This window comes from Telmatherina bonti (assembly GCF_933228915.1).
Source record: "Telmatherina bonti genome assembly, chromosome: 19".
Classification (NCBI taxonomy): domain Eukaryota; kingdom Metazoa; phylum Chordata; class Actinopteri; order Atheriniformes; family Telmatherinidae; genus Telmatherina; species Telmatherina bonti.
The window spans coordinates 33,744,071-33,757,554 of NC_136617.1; the positions used below are offsets into that span (position 1 = coordinate 33,744,071).

At 48.3% G+C, this 13,484-nt stretch overlaps 1 protein-coding gene across 1 annotated transcript in view; it reads right to left on the minus strand.

Moving 5' to 3' along the window:
* Positions 1-4,223: 4,223 nt before the first annotated feature.
* Positions 4,224-13,484, minus strand: part of atat1 (alpha tubulin acetyltransferase 1) — a gene marked incomplete at its 3' end in the record, with an annotated part of 38,258 nt that continues 28,997 nt past the window's right edge. The window contains exons 10-13 of the mRNA XM_079258792.1: positions 9,693-9,781; positions 6,949-7,033; positions 4,981-5,175; positions 4,224-4,590 (exon numbers count right to left, since the gene is read on the minus strand). Coding sequence (XP_079114918.1) covers positions 4,224-4,590; positions 4,981-5,175; positions 6,949-7,033; positions 9,693-9,781 — 736 coding nt within the window. The remainder of the gene's footprint in view (positions 4,591-4,980; positions 5,176-6,948; positions 7,034-9,692; positions 9,782-13,484) is intronic.

A 13,484-nucleotide genomic window follows, 5' to 3' on the forward strand; every position in this document is an offset into this window, starting at 1 on the left:
AAGGGATGGATTAAGCTTTTTTTTTTTTTTTTTTTTAATTAAAAAAAAAAAAAGGTGAAAGTCAACGTATTCAGACACCAGGGAGGAGTTAATTATACTGAGGACACGGACCAGTTGACTGAAGGACATGCTGGAACAGGGTGGTTGGTTACACCTCAGGAGAGCGGGAAGATGACCCAACTAATGAACATCCCCGTCCCCATGAGAAGAATGGAGTTAAAAATATTTTTAAAAAATCAAATAAACCTAAAAACAATAACACAAAGTAAATAAATTACAAATAACTACAATAAAAATTGCGTTAGAAGCCTCATCTCAAAACCATCAACAGTCCCTGAAGCCCTGAGGGCCTCCGGCAGCCTGTTCCGCAGACGGGTCCGTAGTAGTGCAAAGAGGCCTCGCTGTGGGCTTTAGTCCTGAGTTTAGGAGCAGTTAGGGGTTAACACTAACCCTAAACCCCCCTATGGAGAGGACCTGAGCGTCCGCGTGGGCTAATCATTTAAAATCAGGTCAGATACAGTATATAAGAAGGCCCAAGACCACGAAGACATCTTTGAATTATTAAGAATCAATCCTGACATGCATGGAAAGGCAACGCAGCGATTTTAAAACTGGTCCTTGTCAGAACTTGGGCCACTGAGTTCTTGGGTAACTGTACGTCTCCATACTTACTAAAAACAGTATCCGAGAGAGCAAGCAGACTTCTCAGTATGTTAAATAAAATCTGCTCTACTGTAGAACCAGCAGCTCCAGGACAGAAAGTTTGGGACAGTCCATGTTACATCTGATATCATTCATTTTGAAAAGGGATGTGTCTGTCCTGGGTTTGACCCAAAACCAGACACATTCTATTCTATTCTATTCTATTCTATTCTATTCTATTCTATTCTATTCTATTCTATTCTATTCTACAGTCATTTAGTAAATGTTTTTATCCAAAGCGACTAACATATGAGTGAGAAGGACAGTGAAAGGACATGGTAGGAAGGTGCTGGTGGACTGTCCAGTTGGACGCAGGTCCTTCCATGAAGTGCTACAGGCTTCTTTTTCTTTTTGGTTCTTTCCCTTCCCACCCCATAATATCACCGATGTTAAAGTACAAAGAATTAATACCATAATGTTTGTTGCAAAGAACTGGGCAAAGTTCTCCAACTTTCCAACAAATACAGCTATACTAAGTGTTTAAGTTCTCCTTGAAGAGCTGAGTCTTCAGCTTGCTGTTAAAAGTAGACAGGGACTCTGCAGAGCGGACCGAGTTTGGCCAGAACCTGACCCAAAAGCTGAGTCGTGTGTTCTGCCAGGTACGTCTGATTCTCTTGATGTTGAAGAGAGCATATTGGCAGGTATTCTGTTAAGGTTGCTGAAAATTAAAAGAGGTTAAAGGTAAAAAATAAAACTTGAGCAATAGATGGGAAAAAAAAGACAAAAAACAAAGATAAAATGCTTCACATCGGTGCTACAGTGTGGAAACAGCTGCTTTGATAAAACAGCAGTTTCTGCATATCGGCAGGTACGGGCAACCGAGGCAACATGGACCTTAACGGTCAACTGGTCATCTACCATGACACCAAAATTCTGGGGAGCAGACGTAGGAACAAGTGTGGTAGAGTCAAGGTCCACACCTAATTGCAGATGTAAGGAAGGACTGGCTGGGCAGACAATGAGCTGTCTTGGACAGATTGAGCTGAAGGTGGCGATCCTTCATCCATGCAGAGATGTCAGACATTCTTCTAACACATTGAAATTATCTAAAAACTTGTGTAAGTGGATAAAAACAACTTTTTCAATGATTTTACCTTTAAAAAAAAAAAAAAAGTAAGTTGCGTACGAGTTTCTAATAATAAAAACAGTGGAGTCTAAATGACTGTTCTCCAGAGGGGGCCTCACCACCACCGTTTTACAGGCAGATGGGAAGACACCCGTCTGGAGAGAGTAGATTATTACCATGCTTAAAAGCTCAGGCTCAAAGAAACCATAAAATGTTTTTAAAAGCGTTGTGGGGATGTGGTCTAAAAGGCAGCTTGTTGGGTTAGGCTGACCGAGCATCTCTGCATCAATCAGGCCAAAACTCGGGTGAAAACGATGCTTCAAATCCATTAAAACCAACATTTTGTTGAGATAAGAGGCTGGACCTGGCATTTATCTCAGTTCTGAAGCGGTCTCTGCAAAGTCCTCACATGCTCCATGTGGAGGATTTGTTAAACTGTGTTTATTAAAAAATCTGTTGTTTAATAAAAGCAGTTCAGTTGCTTTTTATTATCTGCAATAAGGCTGGAGAAGAGAAGCGTTCTTGCTAAATGTCCCTTAAAAAGTTTGTAAATGAATAATTCATTTTGTTTTCCTCCATTTCCTTTTTGCTTTCCTGCAATCTCTTTTCAAGTTTGTTATTCCTCAACGGTGGTATGAGTGTTGATCTTAGTCTTTTTGTTTTAAGTGACATTTCTGTTTTTTGTTTTTTTCATCAACAATAAAATCACAAGAAGCAGGTAAAGTCTGAGGAGAAATATCCATAACATTCACAGCCACTTCAGAAGTTTTAAATACCACATTGGACTCCAGGGCCGGATTACAAGTGTTCCAGGGACCCCTTCCCCACTGCAACATCTTTCAGCCAGTGGTACCAATAACAATACACTATTGGTAGTGGTGTAACTATCTGGCTTTTATTTATTTATGTTTTTGTTTCATGTGCAAATGCTGGTGTTTGCCCTATGTGGGCCCTACGTTGGTCCCAGTGCCCATAATTCCCATTGGATAATCCGGCCTTGTTGGACTCTACAAGCCTCAGTGGAATGATCCATTTCCCCATCAGGAGATAAAACCAAACTAAAACATCTGAAAATAGATGAGGAGTAGAGGAGTTAGGGATGCGAGAGCTGTCCTCGTGGAAAACAAGAAGCAGAGATACAGGAGCATGCAGATGGAAAGGTGAGATGTCCTCAAAGTAAATAGAGTCAGTATTAAAGACCAGGTCCAGGGTTGGACACATAGACCGTATATAAAGAGATGGACGGAGCCTCCATGACGTCACCCATAGATTTCTGAAGAGCTGAATTGAAGCTTGGTGGGCGGTTCCTACCATCACCATCTTGGCAGGGGCATGCACGTCGTCTCGCCCGGAAAATACAAATATGGGCAAAGAGGTGGAGCTGAGAGGGGGGCTGTGAGCGTCATGGTGGATAATTGACATCGAGCGAACTCCGAGCTTTCTGTAGCTAAGAGCTAACCGAGCTAACCCCGAGATAACGGGAGCTAACCAGCTAACGGAGGTAAGCGGGCTAAAGCTAAGTCACGTTGTTAACCGACTAAAAACCGCGGTTGTTCTAGTTCTTCTGACTTGAAGCAAAAGATCGGGTACCTGTCAATCAAAAGGACACGCCCCTAAATATGCCGAACTTCGAGATGAAATTATTTAAACGGTCTAGTTGGAAAAAAATTCACTCCCCCCACAGTTGTCATGAAGGTAAACCTGACCTATTAAACCTAAAATGGATTTTTGAATCAGGCTGTAAACATGTTTATTTCTGCTGTAAACATGTTTATTCCTGCTGTAAACATGATTATTCCTGCTGTAAACATGTTTATTTCTGCTGTAAACATGTTTATTCCTGCTGTAAACATGTTTATTTCTGCTGTGAAGTTGGTCTTTTTAACATGGGAGTCTATGGGGATTTGCTCTGTTTTGCAGCCCCTAGTGGATGAAGGGGGGACTGCAGTTTTATGCACTTCCATATAGGCTTCACTTTTAACCGCCGGAGGTTGCCGCTTGGTTGGAACACACACTTGGTAAAAGCCAAAGAGTCCGTAACACTGATAAAACCACGAGCAGAGATGGCAGTCGTCATTAGTAACATAAAATCACCAACCACAATGTTGATGTTGAAGGTCTTTATTGTCATTCCATGTTTACAATGAAATTAACAAAAGTGCAAACCGTCATAAGGTGAAAAAAAAAGAGGTAAAATAAATATAAACATATAAAATTATAAACACAGCTTCATGGTAGAAGATTAAAAACGTGACGAAGTATCTTAAAGACCAGCTGTTTGGTTCAGGTTGACGACCCGCTACGGGACAGTAAAGCAGATGAGAATCGGCTCCTGACAACCTCAGCAACGCCTCCTCCCCAGAACGCGCCGTCGTAGAGACAGAATCAGCCTCCAGAGCGCTGCAGCGATGGAGCCTAAGCCCCGCCCAGCTGTCTGACATGCAGGAAGTTCCCCTCAGGCCGCCGCAGGTTGTGGAGACGCTCCAGAAGGCGTGAAGAGCTGACAGAACTCAGACAACGCCCGCAAATCCATCCGCTGCAGAGACTCTGTTCGTACGTTTCCATGGAAACCCCAACCGGGATGAGGCCCGTTTGTGCAAGTCGTCAAAACCGTGGCATTCCACAGAACCTGACCCAGGAACGCGTTCAGAACCTCCAAACAGCTTCCGGGTTCATCTGGGACCGCTCCAGGAACAGCCCCCACCTCGTCCGGATCAACGGAACCACGCGCTTCACACAGCTCTTCTGGATTCTGCTTCGGCAACGGATCAGAACCGGCCCAAACCAGAGAGGATGAGCAGCAGGTTCCCAGAACGGAACCACTACCATTTGTCAGAAAGTCCGAACGCACACAGGAAGTGTTTCTGAATAAATCTTTATTAGCAACTTTGTCTCTGACAACAGCGACGTTCAGAACCAACAGAACCGGTCCAGTAAAGTCCGCTGACCCAGTCACGGACGCATTGTCCGATGTCTGCTGGACAGCAGCTGGATTTCAGTCCCGACCCGTCTCTGGTTCCGCTCGGATCATCGGACGAAGCAGAACCACACCAGCAGCTGGGAAACCCACCAGGACTGTCCTACGCCACAGAACCGGGTCTGATCCCCAAAGAACCGGGTCTGATCCCCACAGAACCAGGTCTGATCCCCACAGGACCGGGTCTGATCCCCACAGAACCGGGTCTGATCCCTCCAGAACCGGACCGGATCACCACGGTCGGGTGCTCCTGTGCAACTGCTTCTGCTTCACCCACTGGGAAGTGAAGCGGGTCTCTCCAACGGTCCAGGACCAGCCTGGGGGGGTCTCCTTCAGCCGGTGCCGGTCTGCAGCCGGTCCATCTCTGCTGTCTGCGGAGGTCCGAGTCGACCCGGCGCTCTTCTCAGATGGAAACCAGAGAGGCTGGGACCTGTTCAACCGGGTCGGTCCACAGATGGAGGAGCAGAGACGGAAACAGGAAGTTAAACAGCCAATCAGAGCAGGACGCTTCAAGCCCAGACCCCCCAGAAGGACCCCGAAAACCACAAGGAAACAAAGATAAAACCCCCCAGCCAAAACCACCAGATGGGACTGAGGATGGTTTCATCATAAAACGGGTCACCAGGAGGCTCAGTGGGAGGAAGGTTCTGGATCAGCGTCTGGGATGGAAGCTGATCTGGGTCTGGGTCTGGATCAGGTTCTGATCTGGGTCTGATCTGGGTCTGGATCAGGGTCTGATCTGGGTGTGATCTGGGTCTGGATCAGGGTCTGATCTGGGTCTGATCTGGGTCTGATCTGGGTCTGATCTGGGTCTGGATCAGGGTCTGATCTGGGTGTGATCTGGGTCTGGATCAGGGTCTGATCTGGGTCCGGATCAGTGTCTGGATCAGGGTCTGATCTGGGTGTGATCTGGGTCTGGATCAGGGTCTGATCTGGGTCCGGATCAGTGTCTGGATCAGGGTCTGATCTGGGTCTGATCAGGTTCTGGATCTGAGTCTGGATCTGGGTCTGGATCTGGGTCTGATCAGGTTCTGATCTGGGTCTGATCAGGTTCTGGATCTGGGTGTGATCTGGGTCTGATCAGGTTCTGGATCTGGATCTGGATCTGGGTCTGATCAGGTTCTGGATCTGGGTCTGATCTGGATCTGGATCTGGTTCTGGATCTGTGTCTGATCAGGTTCTGGATCTGGGTCTGATCAGGTTCTGGATCTGGGTCTGGATCTGGGTCTGATCTGGGTGTGGATCTGGATCTGGATCTGGGTCTGATCACGTTCTGATCTGGGTCTGATCAGGTTCTGGATCTGAGTCTGGATCTGGGTCTGGATCTGGGTCTGATCAGGTTCTGATCTGGGTCTGATCAGGTTCTGGATCTGGGTGTGATCTGGGTCTGATCAGTTTCTGGATCTGGGTCTGATCAGGTTCTGGATCTGGGTGTGATCTGGGTCTGATCAGGTTCTGGATCTGGATCTGGATCTGGTTCTGGATCTGGGTCTGATCAGGTTCTGGATCTGGGTCTGATCTGGATCTGGATCTGGATCTGGTTCTGGATCTGTGTCTGATCAGGTTCTGGATCTGGGTCTGATCAGGTTCTGGATCTGGGTCTGGATCTGGGTCTGATCAGGTTGTGGATCAGGTTCTGGATATGGGTCTGATCCGGTTCTGGATCGGGGTCTGATCTGGATCTGGATCTGGGTCTGATCAGGTTCTGGATCTGGGTCTGATCAGGTTCTGGATCTGGGTCTGGATCTGGGTCTGATCAGGTTGTGGATCAGGTTCTGGATATGGGTCTGATCCGGTTCTGGATCGGGGTCTGATCTGGATCTGGTTCTGGATCTGTGTCTGATCAGGTTCTGGATCTGGGTCTGATCAGGTTCTGGATCAGGTTGTGGTTCTGGGTCTGATCCGGTTCTGGATCTGGGTCTGAGAACCTAACAGAGTGCTGCTGTTTGGGACCAGAAGGTAAATCTTGTCTTAAAGCCGTTTCCACCCAGTAAAACCAGACCAGTAACCTTACTGGTTGGGTCTATAAAGAAGCAGTGTCAGACCCGGGCCGAGCCTCAGGATCCTGTTGATCCGGACTAAGCGCTGCTTTTTATACCACACACACACACACACACACACACACACACACACACACACACACACACACACACACACACACACACACACAGTGTGTCCATGTTCAGTGGGTGTGTGTGAATACCTGCTTTGTGTTGTGTGAACACTGGCCAGTCTGTGTGTGTCTGTGTGTCCCAGTATGACAGTCTGATCCCCCAGTGCTTCCAGACCTGGAGAGGAAGAAGGTACTGGAACATGAGGGCGGCCTGTGGTCCGGAATCAAACCACTTACGACATTATGCTATGTTTACACACTAAAATAACACATTAAACACACACCGCTTCACGTTAAACACACACCGCTTCACGTTAAACACACACCGCTTCACGTTAACACACACCGCTTCACGTTAAACACACACCGCTTCACGTTAACACACACCGCTTCACGTTAAACACACACCGCTTCACGTTAACACACGCCGCTTCACGTTAAACACACGCCGCTTCACGTTAACACACGCCGCTTCACGTTAACACACGCCGCTTCACGTTAAACACACGCCGCTTCACGTTAAACACACGCCGCTTCACGTTAAACACACGCCGCTTCACGTTAACACACGCCGCTTCACGTTAAACACACGCCGCTTCACGTTAAACACACGCCGCTTCACGTTAAACACACACCGCTTCACGTTAACACACACCGCTTCACGTTGACACACACCGCTTCACGTTAAACACACACCGCTTCACGTAAACACACACCGCTTCACGTTTAACACACACCGCTTCACGTTAACACACACCGCTTCACGTTAAACACACACCGCTTCACGTTTAACACACACCGCTTCACGTTTAACACACACCGCTTCACGTAAACACACACCGCTTCACGTTAAACACACACCGCTTCACGTTAACACACACCGCTTCACGTTAACACACACCGCTTCACGTTAAACACACGCCGCTTCACGTAAACACACGCCGCTTCACGTTAAACACACACCGCTTCACGTTAAACACACACCGCTTCACGTAAACACACACCGCTTCACGTTAACACACACCGCTTCACGTTAAACACACACCGCTTCACGTAAACACACACCGCTTCACGTTAAACACACACCGCTTCACGTTAACACACACCGCTTGACGTTAACACACACCGCTTCACGTTTAACACACACCGCTTCACGTTAACACACACCGCTTCACGTTAACACACACCGCTTCACGTTAACACACACCGCTTCACGTTAAACACACACCACTTCACGTTAAACACACACCGCTTCACGTTAAACACACACCGCTTCACGTTTAACACACACCGCTTCACGTTAACACACACCGCTTCACGTTAACACACACCGCTTCACGTTTAACACACACCGCTTCACGTAAACACACACCGCTTCACGTTAACACACACCGCTTCACGTTTAACACACACCGCTTCACGTTAACACACACCGCTTCACGTTAAACACACACCGCTTCACATTAAACACACACCGCTTCACGTAAACACACACCGCTTCACGTTAACACACACCGCTTCACGTTAACACACACCGCTTCACGTTAAACACACACCGCTTCACGTTAAACACACACCGCTTCACGTTAACACACACCGCTTCACGTTAACACACACCGCTTCACATTAAACACACACCGCTTCACGTAAACACACACCGCTTCACGTTAACACACACCGCTTCACGTTAACACACACCGCTTCACGTTAACACACACCGCTTCACGTTAAACACACGCCGCTTCACGTTAACACACGCCGCTTCACGTTAACACACACCGCTTCACGTTAACACACGCCGCTTCACGTTAACACACACCGCTTCACGTTAACACACACCGCTTCACAAATAAAGATCTGGAAACAAAACCTGGCGACTGGACTTATATAGCCCTTTTCTAGTTAACACTCATGTCACATTTAGCCTCTCTCTCTCTCTCTCTCTCTCACACACACACACACACACACACACACACACACACAGCACTTCTATGGTACATACTAAGTGCTTTGCTCTGTCGTACACATTCATACCTTGACAGACACACCGAGAAGCAATGTGGCGTTCAGTCTTCGGCATGTGGTCAGGGGAAGCTGGGAATCAAACCACCACCTTTCCAGCTGGCACCTGGTCTTCGTCCTGAGCTTCTGAGTTTCTGGTTCCGGATCAGCTGATCTCAGTTGGTTCCAGCAACTATTTTTCCCACATCCAGGAACCACGTTTCACATTCATCCCTCATCGATGGAGCCGTGACACCATGGCAACCACTGACAAAACGCCACCAGTCGTTTTCCCCCGCGAGCCTTAGATGTTCCAGTCGGGTTTCCTCTACTACAGGTTGGATGTTTTAAATAATTCTCCTGCCTGAGTTACACCCCGATGTAAATAACACCTGGCGCAACGGACCAGTGGATCAGCGGATCAGTGGATCAGCGGACCAGCGGATCAGCGGACCAGCGGATCAGTGGATCAGCGGACCAGCGGATCAGTGGACCAGCGGATCAGTGGCCCAGCGGATCAGTGGACCAGCGGATCAGTGGATCAGTGGATCAGCGGACCAGAGGACCAGCGGAGCAGTGGACCAGCGGATCAGTGGATCAGCGGTTCGTCTTTGTCACACGCTGATGACCTGATTGCTGATGCCGGTTCTGGTCCAAACTAAGGGTTCAGTCGGACTCTCTGGAACCTCTTCAGAACATTTGCTGCGCCTCATTTGGCTGAATGAGAAGCTGCTGACTCGGAACATGAAGATGCCAGAATCGAACCCAGAATCTGAAGCTGTAATTCTCCACCCTGAAATGCATGATGATGATGATGAAGGCTCACGTCTCACCTGTGAGGTTTCTGTCCAGCAGTCCAACATGTCCCACGTCCAGGTGTCGACTGTACAGGCTGCACCTGGCGGCAAGACCACGGAGGCTACTACAGACAGACACCAGCGAGGAGGAGGAGGAGGAGGAGGGGGAGGAGGAGGGAGGAAGAGGAGGAGGAGGAGGTGGGAGGAAGAGGAGGTAAGGAAGAGGACAAGGAGGAGGAGGAAGGAGGAGGAGAAGGATGAGAAGGAGGAGGTGATGAGAAAGAGGATAATGAGGATGAGGAGGTGAGGAGGAGGAGGAAAAGGATTAGGATGAGGAGGATTGGAGAAGGAGAAAGAGGATAATGAGGATGAGGAGGTGAGGAGGAGGAGGAAAAGGATTAGGATGAGGAGGATTGGAGAAGGAGAAAGAGGATAATGAGGATGATGAGGTGAGGAGGAGGAGAAAAAGGATTAGGATGAGGAGGATTGGAGAAGGAGAAAGAGGATAATGAGGATGATGAGGTGAGGAGGAGGAGGAAAAGGATTAGGATGAGGAGGATTGGAGAAGGAGAAAGAGGATAATGAGGATGATGAGGTGAGGAGGAGGAGGAAAAGGATTAGGATGAGGAGGATTGGAGAAGGAGAAAGGATAATGATGAGGAGGAGAAGGATGAGGGTTATGAGAAAGATGTGAGGGGAGACAAAGGACACAAGGAGGATGAGGAGAATGAAGAGGATGAAGAGATGAGGGGAAAAAACAGTGAGGATGGTAAGGAAGAACAGAAAGGGGGAGGGGGGGGTGATGAAATAAAAGAATAAAAACAATAAAAATGAACAATAAAACAAATCAACTGAGAAAAACAGTAAATCAATAACCACCAGACATGGAGGTTGGCAGAAAGTTTAATGGGTTTAAAAAGGCAAACAGGAACAGCCACACTAACAAAACCAGGACTGGATCAGCCCAGACCGGACTGGACTGGACGGGATCAGCCCAGACCGGACTGGACTAAGCCAGACCAGACAGGACCAGACCAGACTGGGCTGGATCAGCCCAGACCGGACTGGATCAGATCAGATCGAACTGGACCAGACAGGACTGGACTAGGCCGGACTAGACAAGGCTGACCGGACTGGACTGGACTGGACTGGACCCGACCGCTGTCCCTAGGAGGCAGTAAAACCAAACCCAGAACCAGGCTGGTCTACTGAGTCCAACTAGGATCTGTTAAGGGAACTATTGATGGATTTCCACATGGTGACAGCAGTGTGAGGAAGAGGAGGAGGAGGAGGAGGAAGAGAAGGAGGTTATCCAAATAAAAGGTGCAAAGGGAGAAACATGACATGAGAGGACGAGAGAGAGTTTAGAAAGCAGAGTTAGTTTCATCCTGATCGTGTAAAGAATTTCTCTTCTATGAAGCTGTTTCAACCACACAGAAATCACAGAAAACGTCCCGCAATGACATCACATGACCAGGAAGTAGGTTGGGTGTGACAGGATGACGCGATCAAATCTCCTCTCTGAGCATCTATATGTCTGAAGAACAGGTTTCATTGGTTTTTCTATCATCATCTTCCTTATGTCAGAAAACACACAAATACATGTTTATGGGTCCTGACCCTGTTCCAGAGTCATCATGTGGTGAGTCTGGAACTGGGTCAGTCTGGACTACATCAGACCACATGATGAGTCTGGAACAGGGTCAGTCTGGACTACATCAGACCACATGATGAGTCTGGAACTGGGTCAATCTGGACTACATCAGACCACATGATGAGTCTGGAACAGGGTCAGTCTGGACTACATCAGACCACATGATGAGTCTGGAACTGGGTCAGTCTGGACTACATCAGACCACATGATGAGTCTGGAACAGGGTCAGTCTGGACTACATCAGACCACATGATGAGTCTGGAACTGGGTCAATCTGGACTACATCAGACCACATGATGAGTCTGGAACAGGGTCAATCTGGACTACATCAGACCACGTGATGAGTCTGGAACAGGGTCAATCTGGACTACATCAGACCACGTGATGAGTCTGGAACAGGGTCAGTCTGGACTACATCAGACCACATGATGAGTCTGGAACAGGGTCAGTCTGGACTACATCAGACCACATGATGAGTCTGGAACTGGGTCAGTCTGGACTACATCAGACCACATGATGAGTCTGGAACAGGGTCAGTCTGGACTACATCAGACCACGTGATGAGTCTGGAACAGGGTCAATCTGGACTACATCAGACCACATGATGAGTCTGGAACAGGGTCAGTCTGGACTACATCAGACCACGTGATGAGTCTGGAACAGGGTCAGTCTGGACTACATCAGACCACGTGATGAGTCTGGAACAGGGTCAGTCTGGACTACATCAGACCACGTGATGAGTCTGGAACAGGGTCAATCTGGACTACATCAGACCACGTGATGAGTCTGGAACAGGGTCAGTCTGGACTACATCAGACCACGTGATGAGTCTGGAACAGGGTCAGTCTGGACTACATCAGACCACATGATGAGTCTGGAACAGGGTCAGTCTGGACTACATCAGACCACGTGATGAGTCTGGAACAGGGTCAATCTGGACTCTTCAGACCACATGATGAGTCTGGAACAGGGTCAGTCTGGACTACATCAGACCACATGATGAGTCTGGAACAGGGTCAGTCTGGACTACATCAGACCACATGATGAGTCTGGAACAGGGTCAGTCTGGACTACATCAGACCACATGATGAGTCTGGAACTGGATCAATCTGGACTACATCAGACCACATGATGAGTCTGGAACAGGGTCAGTCTGGACTACATCAGACCACATGATGAGTCTGGAACAGGGTCAGTCTGGACTACATCAGACCACATGATGAGTCTGGAACAGGGTCAGTCTGGACTACATCAGACCACATGATGAGTCTGGAACAGGGTCAGTCTGGACTACATCAGACCACATGATGAGTCTGGAACAGGGTCAGTCTGGACTACATCAGACCACATGATGAGTCAGGAACAGGGTCAGTCTGGACTACATCAGACCACATGATGAGTCTGGAACAGGGTCAGTCTGGACTACATCAGACCACGTGATGAGTGTGGAACAGGGTCAGTCTGGACTACATCAGACCGCATGATGAGTCTGGAACAGGGTCAGTCTGGACTACATCAGACCACATGATGAGTCTGGAACAGGGTCGATCTGGACTCTTCAGACCACATGATGAGTCTGGAACAGGGTCAGTCTGGACTACATCAGACCACATGATGAGTCTGGAACAGGGTCAGTCTGGACTACATCAGACCACATGATGAGTCTGGAACAGGGTCAATCTGGACTACATCAGACCACATGATGAGTCTGGAACAGGGTCAATCTGGACTACATCAGACCACATGATGAGTCTGGAACAGGGTCAATCTGGACTACATCAGACCGCATGATGAGTCTGGAACAGGGTCAGTCTGGACTACATCAGACCACATGATGAGTCTGATACTGGGTCAGTCTGGACTACATCAGACCACATGATGAGTCTGGAACAGGGTCAGTCTGGACTACATCAGACCACATGATGAGTCTGGAACAGGGTCAGTCTGGACTACATCAGACCGCATGATGAGTCTGGAACAGGGTCAGTCTGGACTACATCAGACCACGTGATGAGTCTGGAACAGGGTCAGTCTGGACTACATCAGACCACGTGATGAGTCTGGAACAGGGTCAGTCTGGACTACATCAGACCACGTGATGAGTCTGGAACAGGGTCAGTCTGGACTACATCAGACCACATGATGAGTCTGGAACAGGGTCAGTCTGGACTACA